Consider the following 20,633-nt stretch of genomic DNA (forward strand, 5'->3'; position numbering starts at 1 on the left):
GCTTTTTTCTGCACAATGGAAACAAACTTAGGGTAAAATAAGGGCCGATGTGGATTATTGTGCAAACTAGACAAAACCCGCTTGGTGCCATGTGACCCAGATGCAGAGGTATGCCACAAGATATAGAACTACCCAATTTAAACCAAACCACTAGAAACTTCTTGCAATACATTGCAGCGATACTAGCGGGGACTTTCAGCAGTTTATTCTGCACACACTGGTGGTTTGGTCATACATTAATGGGCTTTCTATTTTGTTTTCTCTTATGTCTGGTAAACACTTGATGATTTCGAATGTAGAAAATGAAGCGCGAATGAAACATGAATAATACGTTTATCTGTTTTGGTCGCAAATTGACTTCGCCAATATGGCACATCACACACTTAGTGGTTCATCCCCAACAACCCAGTCCTAATTCTCCAGACCGAATCCCTTAAAGATCCCAATTGCAATCTCGTGATCAAAAACAAACTTACCTCACCCAAACATGGTTGTCATCCTATAGAACGACGTGATAATGGATTGAACGTACTGGCCGTAGTAGGAATCCTCACACTTTTGCCTTTGCCGCAATGGCAAAATTGTCTTTCCAATGTGGCAATCCATACACTTCTTACTCTGCTGTTCCCCCCCCCCCCCCCCCCCGCACTACAGGAGATCACATCGTAAATATATAACATGTCTACTATCTTTGATCTCTAATCCGTACGGCTCCGATCAGCTGATCAGGTGTGGGGCTTAAACAGTTCTTTGCTGGCCAACGTCAGAACGGGGAAGTCTGGCACAGAATCTGGCTGATTATCCTGTCCTGTTTACCGAGCTTTAGCTTTATTATCTTGGCACGCGTCCGGGAGAAACACTGAGCCGTTACCTCAGGTGCTCTTCCACCCCCCCCTCTAAAGACGCAGCGTGGAGCGAGAGCTGCAGTGCTAGTTTGGGGTTCCTCCCTCAACGTAAATGGACTGCGTTTATACAGCTACCTAACCGGTGGCCTCTCAAAGTGCTTTAAAACACTAACTAACGTTCATGCATTCACGCACACATTCACACACCGACGGCGGAGTCAGCCACGCAAGGTGACGGCCAGCTCGTCAGGAGCAGTCAGGGCGAGGCGTCTCGCTCAGGGACACCTCGTCACCTGGCGTGGTGGAGCCGGGGATCGACCTAGCAACCTTCGGGTCACCAGCCAACCCCCTCTACCCCCTGAGCAACATGCCGCCCTCGTGTTTTTACAATGGCCGATTAATACAGAATATTAAAAAAATAATATAATAATAATATTTCATTTATCAGAACTTTAATATATTTTGATGTTCTTTTCTGTTGTGACAATAAAATAAAGTTTATTTTTAAACTGCATTACCTTATTATTTTAGTGAGGACTCAAAAATAACTACAAATAACCAAATAACCAATGTTTGTTTATGTTTTGTTACGCGTTTGTGGAATTTCTTTTTTAAATATATTTCGGCCGATATATCGGAATATTGGATTTTTAAATCACCAAATATTTGTATCATATCGGCCTTAAGAATCCTTTATCGGTCGGGCTCTAGTCTCCCCCATCCTGACCCACCCACCCCCGGTCTCCCACAGGGGGACAAGCGGGAGATGTTCAACACGGTGCGGGACATGATCTACAACCTTATCGAGTGGCGCTCCCAGATCCTGTCGGGAACGCTGCCTCAGGACGAACTGACCGAGCTGAAGCAGAGGGTCACCTCAAAGATCGACTACGGCAACAAGTGAGCACGCACACTCGCTCACCACAACATACACTAACACACCAAAACGTGTACACTCACTCAGTCACTCACTCAGTCACTCACTCACCAAAACATCCACATACCAAAACATACTCACACACAAACACACACACACACACACACACCGTAAAGATTCAATCCCCCCCCATCACCCTGTCTTTTTGGACAAAAATGGCCTTTTCCCCAGGCAGAGGTCAGGTTGTGTGCTGATAGAGTGTGAGGTCATGGCTGGGTCTGACGGACCGGGTTGGGCGTAGATGGTGTTGGGTGGTGGTGGTGGTGGTGGAGGTGTTGGTGGTGGAGGTGTTGGTGGTGGTGGTGGAGGTGTTGGTGGTGGAGGTGGTGATGGTGGAGGTGGTGGTGGTGGTGGAGTTGGAGGTGTTGGTGGTGGAGGTGGTGGTGGTGGTGTTAGTGGAGGTGGTGGTGGTGGTGGAGGTGGTGGTGGTGGTGGTGTTGGTGGAGGTGGTGGTGGTGGTGGTGTTGGTGGAGGTGTTGGTGGTGTTGGTGGTGGTGGTGGTGTTGGTGGTGGTGGTGGTGGTGGAGGTGGTGGTGGTGGTGGTGTTGGTGGAGGTGTTGGTGGTGTTGGTGGTGGTGGTGGTGTTGGTGGTGGTGGTGGTGGTGGAGGTGGTGGTGGTGGTTGTGGTTGTGGTGGTGGTGGTGGTGGTGGTGGTGGTGGTGGTGTTGGTGGAGGTGTTGGTGGTGTTGGTGGTGGTGGTGGTGGTGGAGGTGGTGGTGTTGGGTGGTGTGTGATGAAGCCCCTGTCCCGAGAGCCCGTAATGAAACTCTGGACCCCCTGACCCCCCGCCGGAGGAGGGGCTGTTCTGCTGGGGAGGGAGACACACGATGAAGTGGCTCCGCAGCAGCGCCTCTCTGTGGGGACGGCCCCCACTCCTACAGAGAGGAGCTGAGAGGGCCTCCACTCCGACGGGGGCGGGGTGTGTCTGCTGCATGGAGACGCTGTCAGGGTCAGGTGGTGCAGGGAGACGGGTTGGGTGCTACACAGGGCCGCTCTCTCTGTCTGTCTCTGTCTGTCAGTCTGTCCCTCTCGGTCTGTCACTCTGTCCCTCTCTTTCAGTCTGTCCCTCTCTGTCTGTCAGTCTGTCCCTCTCTGTCTGTCACTCTGTCCCTCTCGGTCTGTCAGTCTGTCCCTCTCTGTCTGTCACTCTGTCCCTCTCGGTCTGTCAGTCTGTCCCTCTCTGTCTGTCGGTCTGTCCCTCTCGGTCTGTCAGTCTGTCCCTCTCTGTCTGTCGGTCTGTTCCTCTCTGTCTGTCGGTCTGTCCCTCTCTGTCTGTCGGTCTGTCCCTCTCTGTCTTTCAGTCTGTCCCTCTCTGTCTGTCAGTCCCTCTGTCTGTCAGTCTGTCCCTCTCTGTCTGTCAGACTGTCCCTCTCGGTCTGTCAGTCTGTCCCTCTCTGTCTGTCAGTCTGTCCCTCTCTGTCTGTCCCTCTGTCCCTCTCTGTCTGTCAGTCTGTCCCTCTGTCTGTCAGTCTGTCCCTCTCTGTCTGTCAGTCTGTCCCTCTCGGTCTGTCAGTCTGTCCCTCTCTGTCTGTCAGTCTGTCCCTCTCGGTCTGTCAGTCTGTCCCTCTCGGTCTGTCAGTCTGTCCCTCTCTGTCTGTCGGTCTGTCCCTCTCGGTCTGTCAGTCTGTCCCTCTCTGTCTGTCGGTCTGTTCCTCTCTGTCTGTCGGTCTGTCCCTCTCTGTCTGTCGGTCTGTCCCTCTCTGTCTTTCAGTCTGTCCCTCTCTGTCTGTCAGTCCCTCTGTCTGTCAGTCTGTCCCTCTCTGTCTGTCAGACTGTCCCTCTCGGTCTGTCAGTCTGTCCCTCTCTGTCTGTCAGTCTGTCCCTCTCTGTCTGTCCCTCTGTCCCTCTCTGTCTGTCAGTCTGTCCCTCTGTCTGTCAGTCTGTCCCTCTCTGTCTGTCAGTCTGTCCCTCTCGGTCTGTCAGTCTGTCCCTCTCTGTCTGTCAGTCTGTCCCTCTCGGTCTGTCAGTCTGTCCCTCTCTGTCTGTCAGTCTGTCCCTCTCGGTCTGTCAGTCTGTCCCTCTCTGTCTGTCACTCTGTCCCTCTCGGTCTGTCAGTCTGTCCCTCTCGGTCTGTCAGTCTGTCCCTCTCTGTCTGTCAGTCTGTCCCTCTCGGTCTGTCAGTCTGTCCCTCTCGGTCTGTCAGTCTGTCCCTCTCTGTCTGTCAGTCTGTCCCTCTCTGTCAGTCTGTCCCTCTCGATCTGTCAGTCTGTCCCTCTCTGTCAGTCTGTCCCTCTCGATCTGTCTGTCTGTCTCTCCCTGTTATTGCCTACGAGCATGGCTCCCCCGTTCTTGTTCCTCTCTGCATCGTCTCCCTGCACCACTCCCAACAAGACACTGTGTTTGTGTGTGTGTGTGTGTGTGTGTGTGTGTGACTGAGTGTCTGTCTGACTGTCTCTGTGTGTCTGTCTGCCTGTCTCTCTCTTTCTTCCTCTGTGTTCCTCTGAGTGTTTGTGTGTGTGTCTTTCTTCCTCTGTGTGTGTGTGTCAGTCTGCCTGCCTCTGTTTGTGTTTGTTTGTGTGTCTTTCTTCCTCTGTGTGTGAGCGTGTGTCTTTCTTCCTCTTTGTGTGTGTGTGTGTGTGTGTGTGTGTGTGTGTGTGTGTGTGTGTCTTTGAGCCGCCTCTCTAATCTGGCTTCAAGCCAGACCATCTCCTTTGACCTTCAGAAAGCAAGTGTTCTCACGTCACTGTAGCTAGCGCTGTCCGCCTGTCTGTCTTCTCTCTCTGTTTTTGTCTTTCTTTGTCAGTCGGTCTTTTTCAGTCCGGATGTCTGTCTGTCTGTCTCTTACTCTCTAGGTGTGTGTGTGTGTGTGTTGTGTGTGTGTGTGTGTGTGTGTGTGTGTGTGTGTGTGTGTGTGTGGGGGGGGGGGGGGGGGCCGTTTAGTCTTTCGCAAAAACACCTTCATACATCCGTGCACTGCCAATATTGTGACTCACTGGTCCTTGCACTCGTATATTAACATATTTATCTTAGCTTCCTGCTGTGATGTATGCTCTTACTCAATATTTTATGGGAGTATAATTGACTTAATCGGTTTCACTCTCTTTTCTATCTCTCAAGTGTGATAACGCATATTCAGGGTATGCATTAATACTTCCACTAAATATGAATAAACATTCACAGAACACGAGATCCCCTTAAAGCATTTATCTGACCTGTGGTTTTAAATTAATTCACCGCTTTTCCTAATACCCAGATTTACAATAATGAAGATTCACAATGTCATCACAATTAAACATCCAGAACAAACGTGCGCCGGGGTTCTGATCCGCGTGGGCTCTGCCCCCCCCCCCCCCCAGGTACCTGGATCTGGACCTGGTGGTCCGAGACAAGGACGGGAACATCCTGGACCCTGAGACTACCAGCACCGTCAGCCTCTTCAGGGCCCACGAGGCCGCCTCCAAGCAGATAGAGGACCGCATCCAGGAGGAGAGGGTGGGGGCCCGGCCCAGCCTGCCTGTCTGCCTCTCTGCCTGTCTGCCTCTCTGCCTGTCTGCCTCTCTGCCTGTCTGCCTCTCTGCCTCTCTGCCTCTCTGCCTGACTGCCTCTCTGCCTCTCTGCCTGTCTGCCTGACTGCCTCTCTGCCTCTCTGCCTGTCTGCCTGTCTGCCTCTCTGCCTGTCTGCCTGTCTGCCTGTCTGCCTGTCTGCCTCTCTGCCTCTCTGCCTGTCTGCCTCTCTGCCTCTCTGCCTGACTGCCTCTCTGCCTCTCTGCCTGTCTGCCTGTCTGCCTGTCTGCCTGTCTGCCTGTCTGCCTCTCTGCCTCTCTGCCTCTCTGCCTGACTGCCTCTCTGCCTCTCTGCCTGTCTGCCTGTCTATCCGCCTCTCTGCCTGTCTGTCTCTCTGTCTCTCTGCCTCTCCGCCTGACTGTCTCTCTGTTCTCTGCTTCTGTCTGCCTCTCTGCCTGACTGCCTCTCTGCCTGTCTGCCTGTCTATCCGCCTCTCTGCCTGTCTGTCTCTCTGTCTCTCTGCCTCTCTGCCTCTCCGCCTGACTGCCTCTCTGTTCTCTGCTCCTGTCTCTGTCTCTCTGCCTCTCCGCCTGACTGCCTCGCTGTTCTCTGCTTCTGTCTCTGTCTCTCTGCCTTTCTGCCTGTCTGTCTCTCTGTCTGTCTGTCTCTCTGCCTGTCTGCCTCGCTGCCTGTCTGTCTCTCTGTCTCTGCCTCTCTGTCTGTCTGCCTCCCACCCTTTCTGCCTCTGCCTGTCTCTCTACCTCTCTGCCTCTCTTTCTCTCTACCTCTCTCTAGCTCCCTGCCCCTCTGTCTCTGTCTCTCTACCTCTCTGTCTCTGACTCTCTACCTCTCTGTCTCCCCCCTCTCCGTCTCCCCCCTCTCTGTCTCCCCCCAGGCTGGTGGAGTGAGTTAGGGTGAAGGGAGCTGGTAATGATTCATCCTCTCTCCCAACTCGCTGCATGAGCTGCGAGTTCACATCGCTGATGTGATCTGAGGACGTCTCTCACTGCAGGCTCCCCCTTAGCCGTCTGGAACCAGGGCAGGAAGGAGTGAGGAAGGGTTGGATTAGAGCAGAGGAAATTAAGAAGGGGGGGGGGGGGGTGTCGGAACGAGACACGAGTTTGAGCTTTATGTTTTTGAAGGGCGTCGGGAAGATTGAATAATAGATTCTCTCTCCGTCTGTCTCGCTGTCTCTGTGTATTGCACCGTGTCAGATGTGATGCAGGGCAGCACTTACATCTAGCATTAAAGGTTCGGCCCAGGCGATCTCCCTCTCTCCCTCTCTCTCTCTCTCTCCCTCCCCCCCTCTGCTTCTCTCCCTCTCTCCCTGTGCCTTACTCCTTCTCCCTCCCTGCCTCGCTCCCCTCCTCTTCCCCTCTCCCCCTCTCTCCCTCTCTCCCTCTCTCTCTCTCTCTCTCTCCCTCTCCCCCTCTCCCCCTCCCTCTCTCCAATTCCCGTCCTCTGTCTCCCCAATAGAATGACGGCTCCTTTTTATTCATCCTGTCGCCCGCCTTCATCAAACAGTCAGTCTGAGTTAGAGGCAGCAATTGATAACTAATAACACAGCATGGTGTTCACCACATCGCTGCCCTCCACTAGTTCTCCTCTTCCTATCGCCGGCGCTGCTGTCCTCCCCCGTGAGTCTGGGCTGTGTCAAAACACGAGGACCGTGGGTGAGACGAGACGATGGGGCCCGTCGTTGAAAGTACTAACTATGACAACGTGCCCCACCCCTCTCTCTCTCCCCCACTCCCCACCCCCAGTCCCAGAAGCAGAACATCGACCTGAGCCGGCAGGCCAAGTTCGCGTCCACGCCGTCGTTCGCGCTCTTCGTCACGCTGAAGAACGTGGTGTGTAAGATCGGCGAGGACGCCGAGGTGCTGATGTCCCTCTACGACCCCGTGGACTCCAAGTTCGTCAGGTACGTAAGCACACGCACACACATATTGAGTCTGTGGGTGCAGACGCTTCTTAAGTTGGTTCGGCTCCCAAACTTTTTTGATGACTAGAGCTCTATGAAGTATTGATGCCCTCTTTTTGTTACATTATTAAGCGCGAGTTGAGTGCATGCCATTGTGATGAGGCTGCTCAACACTGTCATTAAAACTCTGTGCTGACGTACTTCGGGTTCCTGCTAGTCATGATGAGCACCCTTAAAAACGCCCCCCCCCCCCCCCAGAACACACTTTACTACGTAGGCAATATTGACTTTCACGGCCGGAAGGAAGCTTTTCATTTTAGGGGTTTTATTTATTTAACGCTCACCTGCCAAACCCATTCAGCCGTACTTTCTGAGGCAAACACCGGTACGGCCCGCCGCGTCCATGTGCAACAAGACAGCACTTTCACCTGTTCCTCTCTGTTCTCCGAGCGAACCGCGGCATGGAGAGCCGCTTTGTTCTGGAACGTTTCCCCCGCCTCCAGAGAGGTTCATGCGTGTTCTGGAAGTTTCCCCGTCGACGGCACCTGTGGCTATCTGTGTTCAGAACCCCTGCGGTGGTTTTGGTTGTGGTGTAGAGGTGACATTACGTTAGTCAAGTTACGTTTTGAAGAGATGGAATGTGAGGGCATGGACAACTGCACACGTCGTGTTTAAAGGTGTTTATTCATTCATATCCATTCCTCTCCGTTTTCTTATTTCTCTCTCTCCCTCCCTCCCTCTTGTCCTCCCTCCCTCCTCAGTGAGAACTACCTGGTGAAGTGGTCCAGCTCTGGTCTGGTCAAAGACATAGACCAGCTTCATAACCTGCGGGCAGTTTTCACGGTGAGTCAGGGATTGTGTGTGTTTGTGTGCTTGTGTGTGTGTGTAAGATTGCATATTGTAGTCTTCTGTTCATTCAGCCATGTTATGGGAGGCTGATTACGGTGACTGTACATTTGCCAAGTCCCTTCCCAGTGTGTGTGTGTGTGTGTGTGTGTGCCACCTCTGGCTTGTGTAACTCCAGGGTTCAGCAGAACTCCAGACTCTTCTAGAAAGAACCCCTGGGAGAATAAACCATAAATCGACCGTGTAGTCGATGCTGTCGACGGAGTGATTTTAAAATGGGGTTCCGTAGCGTAAAGCGGCTGAGAGAGATTGTTCTGGACCCAGTGGGGTTCAGGGAAGCGCGCCAGCATCCCGGCCGCGGTCCAATGTTAAAACACCGGCTAAATCGACCAGTGGAACCTGTGTGTGTGTGCGTGTGTGTGTGTGTGTGTGTGTGTGTGTGAGTGTTTGTGTGTGTGCGAGCGTAAATGTGTGTGTGTGTGTTAGCGTAAATGTGTGTGTGTGTGCATGAGAGCGTGTGTGTGTGTGTGTGTGTTTGTGACAGCGTAAATGTTTGTGTGTGTGTGTGTGTGCGAGAGATTGTGTTTGTCTATAAATCTTTGCACATTTTCAATTCCAAATTGAATATCATTCTTTAGCTCACGTAACTCATTTAAACGGGCTCTCTCTCTGTGTTTCTATGTCTCTCACGTCTCTCTCTCTCTCTGTGTTTCTAACGTCTCTCTCTCTCTGTGTTTCTAACGTCTCTCTCTCTCTGTGTTTCTAACGTCTCTCTCTCTCTGTGTTTCTATGTCTCTCACGTCTCTCTCTCTCTCCCTGTCTCTAACGTCTCTCTCTCTATGTCTCTAACGTCTCTCTCTCTCTGTGTCTCTAACGTCTCTCTCTCTCTTCCTGTCTCTAACGTCTCTCTCTCTGTGTTTCTAACGTCTCTCTCTCTCTGTCTCTACGTCTCTCTCTCTCTGTGTCTCTAACTTCTCTCTCTCTCTCTGTCTCTAACGTCTCTCTCTCTGTGTTCCTATGTCTCCCGCCCTAAGGACCTGGGCAGTGAGGACCTGAAGAGGGACAGGATCAGCTTTGTGTGTCAGATCGTCCGCGTCGGCCGCATGGAGCTCAGGGACAACAACACCAAGAAGCTGACCTCGGGGCTGCGGAGGCCCTTCGGAGTGGCAGGTACACCACAAAGACACAGATGTAGATCCATACATGTAGATATACATGTAGACATATGCATATTAGGGCTGGGCAAAGATTCAAAGTGTTAATCCCGATTATTCGCATAGTATTGGTAAGTTAACTCGCGATTAATCACACTTTTACAATTGTATTTTAAATCCATTCCAGTTGAAGTTAAATGAGATTATCAAATGGAATGACACATTATCATTCGTACCAAATGTACTTAATAAGCCAAAAGTAGACCAAGTGATCTCGAGGGGGTTTTATTGACTCACTCAGTGTGGGTTGAATATGAAACTTAAGGAACACCACAGATTTGGGGATTGTTAGCAGGCAGTCACTTACTGCAAGTGTAATTTAATGTAAAGTAAGTGGAACTATAAACAAAAATGATTTCTGATATGAATGTTGAAATTCTGTGGGCAAAACCTTTCAAAATAAGTAAAATAAAATAAAAGAGAACGTGCCAATTTGTATTAATCGAGTTAAAATAAGATTGCGTAAACGCCTAATTAACGCGTTAACTTGCCCAGCCCTGATATATACATATAGAGAGAGATATACAGATAGATATATACATAGATATGGATATAGATAGATACAAAGCTAGATAGATGTATTGAGATTGATATTTTTCATATTTTTCAGAAAAATTAAAGCCTGATTTTGCGTCGAAGGAGCGGTAAAACAGGGTTATATGTTTAAAAATCTAACTTGAGTAAAACCCTGAAAGTTTTGACAGATTTAGACAACAAGGCATCTTTAATGTTGAAAGCAATTCATTCAGAGTCTTTCAGTTATGGTTCACGGACTGAGAGCACATTGTAGAACGCAATGTCTTCTTCGTATTTTTACTCGGTTATGAAGAGGTGCTAAGGTTTACTTTAGGAGGTTATCTGTTGCTCACTGCCAATGTAGATGAGCATACAGGCTTTATCGTGATGGCATTACGAACTTCATGTTTTATCACTCAAAACAAATCACTGATAACGGCGCAATCTTACTTCTTTGAAGTCTTTGTGTTTTGCAAACTCGACCTGTAAGCCGCTCGGGAAAATAAAGTGTTTTGGTTCGTAAAATCGGATACAAATCGCAGCTTTTTTTCCGAAAGATACAGTACATTTATGTTTATGCTTTTACAGAGTAGTGCCATAAACATCGCCGTGTTCAGGCTGTCCTGTGCAGGTCTGAATTCCTTTTATTCCTTTAGTTCCCATGATATGGACGTTTCCAGAATATTCAGTATCTATGGAGGCAGAGAGAGGGTCATGGATTATAGCCTTATTCCGGATCAACGCAATACAATTTCCTGTCTCTTACTTCTTATGAACTGTGAACGCCGGTTATCCGTCTTCGGAGCAAGAGAAATAAGAATATGACAAGAAGAAGAAGAACGCAGACAAAGATAATAAATACAGAGTTTTGATGAAGTCTTTGACAAAGCGATATCCGAAACATAACGGAAAAGGACATTCCTCGACCATCCTCATCCTTCCTTCGTCCATCCTCAAGCGTGTGTCTCTCCCATTTTCCCCGTTAGATGGATCGTCTAGTGTGCGCCAGGCATTACTTTAGTTTGGAGCAAAAGCACTGCAGACCCGTTAGACGGCGACTAGTCACTTCAGGTGTCAGAGGAAAGGTCTCCACACAAGTCTGGACTTTCTTCCTTTATCTGGGAGACTGAAGACGGAACATGTACTCGTTCTAAGAGCAGGAGGCAAACTGGTCAAGACTGGTCTGCACTCTCATTGAAACTCTGTGTGTGTGTGTGTGTGTGTGTGTGTGTGTGTGTGTGTGTGTGTGTGTGTGTGTGTGTGTGTGTGTGTGTGTGAGAAAGAGCCACACAGAGAGTAAACGGGACTGACTTCTCACGGTCATCACAGCTGTCAGTCGAAGGGTCTTCACACAGGTCTGGACTTCCTGCTTTGGTCCGGGAGACTGAAGAACATGACCTCGTTCTTCCAGAAGTGTGTGTTGGTATTTACGTCCGGAGAGCTCTCATTCAAATATGGAGGAAACAGTAATTAGGGCGCTCACTTCTTAGTTGTGGAACATATAAATCATGGACGGACCGGTGTGCTTTCTGTGTGATTTTTGGCGAAAACCCCAAGATATCCGTCTGAAAAAAGAATGCCGGCCTTCGGAATTAGATTTGTAGCCGACGGGAACGCCGCCAAACACATCATAAACTAATCCTGTTGGCGCTCTGCCATCACCGCTCCAAAAGACAGAATTACTCCCTGTTTTCTGTCTCACTTCCTCCTGACTTTTCCTCATTGAAACGGAACGACGTTCCCGATCGAACACGTCAGTGTCCGGTCTTCTGAAGTTCCCCTGAGTGGCGGGCGAGGAGCCTCGGTGATTACCGGCTTTATGGTGACGCGTGACCTCTGACCTCCAGGTCGTCTGCTAGCCGCCTCGTGCCGCCTTCAGGCTGCTGGGGAACGAGGGGATAAACCGTCAGCCTCTGACGTGTGTGTGTGTGTGTGTGTGTGTGTGAGTGTGTGTGTGTGTGTGTGTGTGTGTGACCCCCCTCCCAGACTGAGGCTCTGTGGTCCTGTATCGTACTGCCGGTCGTCCTTGTATTTAGAAATGTAAAAGTACCAAGGTCCCCATGACGCCCTTCAGGAACCCTCCTGGGAACCGCGTCCCCATCTGGGCAACCTGATCTAAGGAACCAGGCCTGTGGTGTCCCTGTAGCTCTCTCAATGTTCTGATTCTGATGTGCTTCTCAACGCTTTAACTCAGTCTCTGTCTCTCTCTGTCTCTGTCTCTCTCTCTCCGTCTCTCTGTCAATGTCTGTTTCTATGCGTCTCTCTCTATATTTCTGTCTGTCTCTCTGTCTCTCTCTCTCAATAGTAATGGACGTCACAGACATCATAACAGGCAAGATGGACGATGAGGACAAGCAGCACTTCATACCCTTCCAGCCGTGAGTACAACCCTGTGTGTTCTGTTAATTTACGTGTGTTCATGTACCTCTGTTTTTGTGTGTGTATTTGTGTATTCATTAACCTGTGTGTGTGTGTGTGTGTGTGTTCATTAACTTGTGTGCAAGTATGCGTTCATTAACCCGTCAAGAAGCTTAAATTCATTCATCTGGGTGTGGATTGTCTGCATGTTGTGTGCTAATTTGTAAATTAATTAATTTGTAAAGTGTGTATTTGTTTGTGTGTGAGCGTACATGTTTGTGTCCGCATGCATTACATCAAATTACATTACATTTTATTTATTACATTTATTTAACCGACCCCTTGGCCCAAAGCGACTTTGAATGAATGCATTCAAGGAAAATATTCAACCCTGAAGGGCCACAATCATTTAAATACATAAAATGCATCATATAGGCAAACTGCTTCAAGGGCTCCATTTTAGAATTGTGTGTGTGTGTGTGTGTGTGTGTGTGTGTGTGTGCGCATGCAAGCATGTGTGTGTATGTGTGACCATGTGTGTGTGTCTGTGCGACCATGTGTGTGTGTGTGTGCGCCAGCATTTGGTGTGTAGTTGGGGAGGCTTGACAACTGATTAGTGGGGTCTAAAGAAGCCCTCTACCTGTTCCCCGCTGACTCAATTAAGGCGATCTCATTAAGTGTTGCCATTCTAGTAGGAAGGCACTTGCAGCCTTTAGCTCAGAGCAACCTTTTCCTTCATGGGACTTCTGCATAATTGGAAATGCGTTTGGATAATGCCCGTGCAGTGGGCAGATTACCCCAGTGACCGGCCTTATCCGTTGCTACAAATCAGTCTGGCCACGTTTAGGGAAAATAATGTGTTTCGGCATAAGGGGTTTTATGCTGGTCAGGCCTGAGTTTTGCTGGTGCAGATAAATGGAAAATGAAGAGGGGAGGTAATGGTTTAAAAAGCTAATCCCAGATCCCTGCACCTGAGAGAATGCTGTTGTCTTCAGGGGGAATATGAACAGGAAGTAAGCGCCTACAACAAATGTGTATTGTGGATGCTGCGTTGCTGTTTTGTTTAAGCCAATGGCCCTGAAATACACACTTTGAAAGTAGTTATCGAGCAGAAATAGCATTGAATATAGCCAGGGGCTTCCTGCATTAGAAAACCTGCACTTGGTTGACCTAGTTCGTTTTTTGGCGCTGCATTCTCAGGAATTGCAGCTATAAACTAATATTCATACATTGTGTATGGTTTCTTTCTACATAATTATAGTGAAACCCTGCTGGGTTGTTCAGACTTTTTAAAATCCCTCAGTACATCAAATTCTCTACCTTTTTTAGTTGAAACAAATCCTTACCCTCTATTGAACTCAAGAATTGCTGCTATAAACTAATATTCAACATCTCACTTGCTGCTCTCATGTATCCCGTCCTTCGCCTCTGTTCCTTATTCCCTCGCTCACAGTTCCCAGGCATCTGGTGCCTCTGCAAAGTACATCTGCTCTCTTCTGCACTGCTGTATTGTGCTTGTCTCAGACAATCTGGACCCCCCCCACCCCCCTAAAGTCTTGTTCTAGCTTGTCAAAGTCCTGGGATATTGTAACACATCAGCACTCCCTAGGTGTGCATTCCCCAGGGTCAAAGGTCATCTTGTGGTTGGATTGAGCTTTATTCTTTCTCGGTACCAGGGATCTTAACGTTTGCCGAATCGGTGGCGTTTCCTAAACGATGTTCTCTGTTTCTGACGTTGTCCGTCCTACCTCACTGCTACCTCACTGCGTCTGCCATGACGTGCGCCTCTCTGCTTATGTGTGTGTGTGTGTCTCTCTCTCTCTGTATGCCTGTCTGTCTGCGTTTGTGTCTCAGTCTCTCTCTCTTTCTCCGTCTCTCTTGTTGTCTCACTCTCTTTGTCTCTCTGTTTCAATCTCTCCGTCTCTCTGTCTCTGTCTGTCTGTCTGTCTGTCTGTCTCTGCCTGCCTGCCTGCCTGCCTGCCTGCCTGCCTGCCTGCCTGCCTGCCTGCCTGCCTGCCTGCCTGTCTGTCTGTCTGTCTGTCTGTCTGTCCGTCTCTATGTCTGTCTGTCTGTCTCTCTGTCTGTCTCGCGCTCTACATTGTTTTGTCCCTCTCGTCCCAACCTTTTCCCTAATCCTCCCCTCCCGATGTCCCGTTTTTCCAGGGTGGCGGGGGAGAACGACTTCCTCCAGACCGTCATCAACAAGGTCATCGCCGCCAAGGAGGTCAACCACAAGGGCCAAGGTACGGCGCGCCCTGTGCACATGTTATATGTGTTATCAATATATGTGCTGTATATTTAACATGTTATTATATGTTGACATATTATACCACCATGGCAGGCCGTTTGGAAAATTGGACTCTTCTGACATCTAGGAGCACCTGCTTACCTATGATGTCAGAAGAGGCAGATTTTCAAAACGCCTCGTAACAGCTAATCAAACTCACACCTGGTGGTATAATATGTCACCTTTAAGGACAGGTGCAGTGGTCATTCTGACTGCTAGTCCACAAAAGACTAGCAAAACTTAATTCCATAAATAAATGATCAAAGCCTGTTGTCATATGTCAACAATATCAACGTATCACTTTGTGAAGACCTTCCAACTGTTGGTGAAAAAACACTAAATAATATATTTAATGTATGAATTAATTAGTGCCATGCCTTTCATCTCAAATTCAAACTGCGCACAAACAACCTTTAACTATGTGTGCTCATTCCAACTGATGGTCAGAAAAACTGAAACTTTTACAAAGCAAATCATCCATGTTTGGTAATTAAAACGAAGAGGTTGGAGAGGCTGCAGAAAAAGTATGTATATTCATCACAAGCAGTGGACCCAATAGTAGTAGTTGTAGAAGGGTTGGAGTACTGAGCTTTTCTCTTTCTAGGAGGGTTGGATGTTTTCAACCGGCCAATCTCGATACCCCAGTTTCCAGCATCAAGTCCACACTATGAATCAATACCTGCTCCATCTCCAGTCCTCTTCATGGCTATTTCTGGAAGATGAATCTCGCCTGCTAACTTATTCATCTGTGAGAAGCTTGATCTGTTAGGGGTTGAGATGTTCCGAGCAAAGGTGCATCTGCATATGTTTTATGGAAGATGGGAAGGGAAGGATCCTGCAGAAGGAGGGAGGGAGCTCCCCCCCCCCCCCATTGAGGTGCCGCTCGTAGGGAGAGCCCAGACTACAGATGAGTTCCATCCAGTGAGGCAGTGGCAGACTGTTCATTAGTAGGGATGGATGAGAGCAGGGGGGGTGTGGGTGGCTGCCGTGCAGAGCCACAGACGACGCTCCCTGCATGGCAACATCAAGGACAGGATCTTGATGCAGAGTGAAATGTAGAGCGGCGCCACATGACGTGCGTTCTGAGCTCGGAGGAGCACCAGGCGACTGTTCTGCTGACGGCCCAGGAACCAGACAAACATTGCAGTTGGCAGAAGTAGTCCACGGCGGGGATGACCCGGGGAAAGGGATCTTTGTTGGCCCGGGAGACGGATCAATATGATCAGCTTCAAGCAGGCTCGGTATGTACTTGAGCTGATTGGTCAAGCTGAACCAATACGCTGCGTGTGACTTACGGTTCTACCCTATATGGGATCACAAGAATCTCAGTCGTGCACAGGTTCTGCTAATGATGGTGCGCCCTCATGCAGACGGAAACGTCTGAGAGCCGTCAGTGTCTAGCGGGAGGAAGCAGGAGGACAGCTGTACACGCACGTCCAACGCCGAGCCGGTACATCGTGTACTGCTCCCGACGTGTTTATTTTCACCAACACTGAACAATTCTACTCACATTCGGACCCTCTGTTTTCCGTCCACGCCTGATGGCAAGCAAGGACGTGTAGATGGAGGAGAGAAGGGGCCCCCAGAAATAAGGACGAGCCTCTTTATTCCAGGCGACGCTGGAATAAAGAGTCTATTAGTGGGATGATCCGGCCTGCCGCCCCTGTTCTGTCATGTCCCATGAATGCTACCTGGGTACTTGTCAGGTCGGCTCAGGCCAGGCAGGGGGAGCAGCAGTGCCAAACGCCCCCCCCGAGAGCAGACGCGTGTCCGTGTTGCTGCACGAGAGACGGCATACGTCCACCTCTTTCGCTCTTTTTCTGTTCTTGTAGGTACGATTTAAGAGCTTTGTGCGAGTGTAGTTTGGTTAGAAGTGGCGTTGTCATGGCGTCCCGGCGGCTCACGGGGTTGAGCGCGTACCATTAAGGTCCTGACCTCAGTGACCCGGGTTCGATTCCTGCCCCCTGTGGTCCTTTGCTGCATGTCCTCCCCTCTCTCTCCCCCAAACCGGTCCCGTCTATCTCACTCTATTTAAGCATAAAAACGCAAAAATACATCTTTGAAGAAGTGGTGGCGTCATCAGTCCGCTGTATGTGAGTGAAATGCTCCGTGCATCTTGGATCCCCAAACCTTGATGGAGAAACGGTAATGAGGAAATGGAGCAGGGAGGGAGGGGGCGTCTTTCGGTTGTTTACTTTATAAATTGCACCCTGCTCCTTCCCCTCCACAACTCCGTAAACCGAACGTACCGCACCGTTCATAACTCCTCGCACTCCGTCGCTCCGAGTCGACCGGCCGCCATCACTCCTGGAGCTCCGCGATGCGGAATACAGAACGGTCCCCCGACTCCTGAGCCGTGTCCGGGCCCTCGTTAAAGCCCCCCCCCCCCCCCCCCCTCCCCCCCTGCAGCCGCCGCCGCCGGGAGACATCAGAGCGGCGCGGCGCCACTGCTAAATTGCGAAGAAAATACGACCCAGAAAAGTCGCCCCACAGGTCCTTTGTCTCAGCATTAGCGGGGAGCTCAGACAGACCCCCCCCACCGCGGGGGTCCGACGTCGTTCCCTGCCCAATTATTTGACTCTGGAAATTGCCACTGTTTTGCTCCGGAGCAATTTGATATGTGGTGGAAAATGGTACCTTTTTTTTTTTTCGAAACGAAAAACTCTGTGTTTCGAATCAAACCGGTGTTAACCGGAGCCGTTGGAAGCTGAACCGCGGGTTAAAAAAGCGTGTATTTGAGCGTGTTTCGGAAAAAATACAATGTAATCCTTCCTGCAAGTCTCGTTTCCTTGCCCAATTATTTCTTGTTTGTTTACGTGATTTTATTTAACGACCGAGATGATTCTATTTACTGAACCGCCCCAGGCTCCCACCTTTGGCTTTCTCGTCTCTGCACTTTGCTTCTGTTCTCTCTCTCTCTCTCTCGCTCTGATTGGTATTGTTCTCACTCTCTCATCTCCTCTCTCTCTCTCTCTCTCATCTCCACTCTCACTCTCTCTCTCTCGCTCTGATTGGTTTTGTTCTCTCTCTCTCTCTCTATCTCTCTCTCTCTCACTCTCTCTCTCCCTCTCTCATCTCCTCTGTCCTCGTTTTGTCCTCTCTCTCCCCCTGCCCTGCTCCCCCCCCCTGCCCACTGCCGTTCAGTGCGTTTTTCCATTGTCTCCCCGGGGCTCCTTGCCTCCCTCCAGTGAGTGTGTCTGAGTGCCCTGTGGTTGCCTGCAGGCCTGTGGGTGACTCTGAAGCTGCTGCCCGGAGACATCCACCAGATCAGGAAGGACTTCCCCCACCTGGTGGACCGCTCCACTGCCGTGGCCCGCAAGATGGGCTTCCCCGAGATCATCATGCCAGGTGCACACACACACACACACACACACACACACACACACACACACACACACACACACACACACACACACACACGCAAGCAGATACACAAGCACTCACACACACACACACACACAGACGGAAACTCATTCCATCGACAATCACACGTACACTCCGACAATGCGCACACATGTGCCGCCTTCCGGCATGAAGGCGCACACACAGTCGACTAGCACCGCCACCCCTAGTCCACCAACACACACACCTGAACTCCACACACACACACACACACACACACACACACACACACACACAGAGACACACACTCCACCAACACACACACACAGAGACATACACTCCACCAACACACACACACACAGACACACACTCCACCAACACACACACACACAGACACACACTCCACCAATACACACACACACAGACACACACTCCACCAACACACACACACACCAACACACGCACTCCACCAACACACACACACACCAACACACGCACTCCACCAACACACACACACACCAACACACGCACTCCACCAACACACATACCAACACACGCACTCCACCAACACACACACCAACACACACACTCCACCAACACACACACCAACACACGCACTCCACCAACACACACACACACACACACACATACACCTGCACTCCACCAACACACACCCACACATCAACAAAATACGTACACACGCCAAATTGTCATCCCTGTTCATTGTGGGGCTACGCAGCGCTCCGCACCTCCGGCCAAGCTGGAGGGGGTTAAATGACAGCGCTGCGATCATTCAAGGTGCCCGAGTACTCTTAAGTGTGTGTGTTAAATCAGCACCACAACAAGCCTTCTCACGGGCACAACCAACGCCGCTCAATCCGCCTGCGATGGCCGTCGTGAGCCATTACCTCCCGGAAGCTCTCCATTAGGTGTCCTGTGGTAATCTATGCAGTGTTTTCCCCTCTTATCATCTGGTTCTGGCACAGAAGCCCCCTTTCCACCCTCGTTGTTATTACATGAGCACCCGGCCGGGGTCGTTCCTAACGACCTCACCTGGCCGGGGTCGTTCCTAACGACCTCACCTGGCCGGGGGCGGTCCTAACGACCTCACCTGGGCGGGGTTGGTCCTAATGACCTCACCTGGCCGGGGGCGGTCCTAACGACCTCACCTGGACGGCGTGAGTCCTAACGACCTCACCTTGCCGGGGTCGGTCCTAACGTCCTCATTCCTAACGACCTCACCTGGCCGGGGTTGGTCCTAACGACCTCACCTGGCCGGGGTTGGTCCTAACGACCTCACCTGGACGGGGTGAGTCCTAACGACCTCACCTGGCCGGGGTCGGCCCTAATGCCCCTGCCCCTCTCCTCTTAGGGGACGTGAGGAACGATATCTACGTCACTCTGGTCCAGGGGGAGTTCGACAAGGGCAGCAAGACCACGCCAAAGAATGTGGAGGTCACCATGTCGGTGTACGACGAGGACGGCAAGAAGCTGGAGGTAAGTCCGGGGCCGTCGCCAAGGCAACCATTTAACGCCTTCATGTCGGGGTTCGGGGGCCAAGGGGTGTGTAGCCGGAGTGATATTCATATTCATATTCTTTTCCCCCTGTAGTCTTGTCAAATCATACCATTTTACCGCCTTGGACCGGGTGCAGTGTTTGTTCTGTCTGTTTCAGACAATCAGTGGTGTTATGGGTCCTCTGGGGAGTGACCGGCCCCCATACTTTAAACCAAAACGTCTGGAAGAAATCCCTTTTAGAACCGTGTTGCTGACTTTATGCACGCATCGCTGAATGGATCGGCTCTGTTTACAAAGCGCCAATCGAATTTTTTAAAAGCGCCAATCTAATATTGATCACTTCTGTTTGTTCCTGGCCTGACCTATAAGCTGCCTCTATTGCCCCCATCATGCTCGGGGATTGACTGGCTCTAAAGGCCACTGACCCTGCCTCTAATGTCTCATGAAGGAGGTCAGGGGATCAGGTGTGTGTGTGTGTGTGTGTGTGTGTGTGTGTGTGTGTGTGTGCACGCGCTGGTGGGATGTATTTGTGGGCATGTGGAACAGGTGAATCACGATTAGGGATGGGCATAATTAATCGATGCTCGATAATTGATCGTTAAGAAATGCGTCGATCAATTTATATTGTTATCGATCAAAAGGACGTTGTGTTGCATACTGTGAGTCTTGAAGCATTTAATTGAATATCACTATGTGGGAGAAATACCACCCTGCCGACTGGTGGAAAGTGAATTGAAGACGGTTCCCCAAGCTGTCAAAGTTAGCGCGACAATACCTCTGCATCCCCGCAACTTCGGTCCCGTCAGAGCGGGTGTTTTCTGCTGCTGGACTGACAGTTACAAGGCTGCGTTCGCGTCTGACCCCCGAGCATGTTAACATGCTTATATTCCTAAACAAAAATATGTAGGCTGGAGTTACTGTATGCTATGAGACAGTAGGGACAGTCACCACCGTATGTGAGTCGCTCTTTTTTTTCTAAATGTGTTGTCTCTCGCTCCGCTATTCTTTCGGCTTGGTGCCTCTTGGAGTCGTTACATTTTGCCAAAACTGTGATATTTTAGCAACAAGTTCAGCCTTGTATATGTTCAATAAGGTATTGCTTTTAGATAGACTAGTTCATGCAATTGTTGGTAAATGGGTGGCTCATCTTTTTGTTGCGAGCCTTTTCCGCGCGCCGGCTGCAGCCTATAGGCATTATATGTCGGCCTTTTCCCCCCCTTTTTTTCAAAACAGTTATACAGTTTAATGCCCACGTTTAACCTACTGCCTTTGTTTGATTATTGTTGTCCGATAAGTTGGCTACTTATTGTAATTGGAATAGGGTACAGATTTAGTCTTGTTGAATCGTATCCAAACCTTTAAGAGCGACTGTAGGCGCATTGTTCGGACTTTACGAGCGCCGCAT

At 50.1% G+C, this 20,633-nt stretch overlaps 1 protein-coding gene across 1 annotated transcript in view; it reads left to right on the forward strand.

Moving 5' to 3' along the window:
- Positions 1–20,633, forward strand: part of dock1 (dedicator of cytokinesis 1) — a 186,649-nt gene that overhangs the window by 23,140 nt on the left and 142,876 nt on the right. The window contains exons 6-14 of the mRNA XM_079757227.1: positions 1,597–1,745; positions 5,079–5,214; positions 6,990–7,147; positions 7,909–7,990; positions 9,028–9,163; positions 12,029–12,101; positions 14,245–14,324; positions 17,591–17,716; positions 19,083–19,207. Coding sequence (XP_079613353.1) covers positions 1,597–1,745; positions 5,079–5,214; positions 6,990–7,147; positions 7,909–7,990; positions 9,028–9,163; positions 12,029–12,101; positions 14,245–14,324; positions 17,591–17,716; positions 19,083–19,207 — 1,065 coding nt within the window. The remainder of the gene's footprint in view (positions 1–1,596; positions 1,746–5,078; positions 5,215–6,989; positions 7,148–7,908; positions 7,991–9,027; positions 9,164–12,028; positions 12,102–14,244; positions 14,325–17,590; positions 17,717–19,082; positions 19,208–20,633) is intronic.

This window comes from Pollachius pollachius (assembly GCF_949987615.1).
Source record: "Pollachius pollachius genome assembly, chromosome: 19".
Classification (NCBI taxonomy): domain Eukaryota; kingdom Metazoa; phylum Chordata; class Actinopteri; order Gadiformes; family Gadidae; genus Pollachius; species Pollachius pollachius.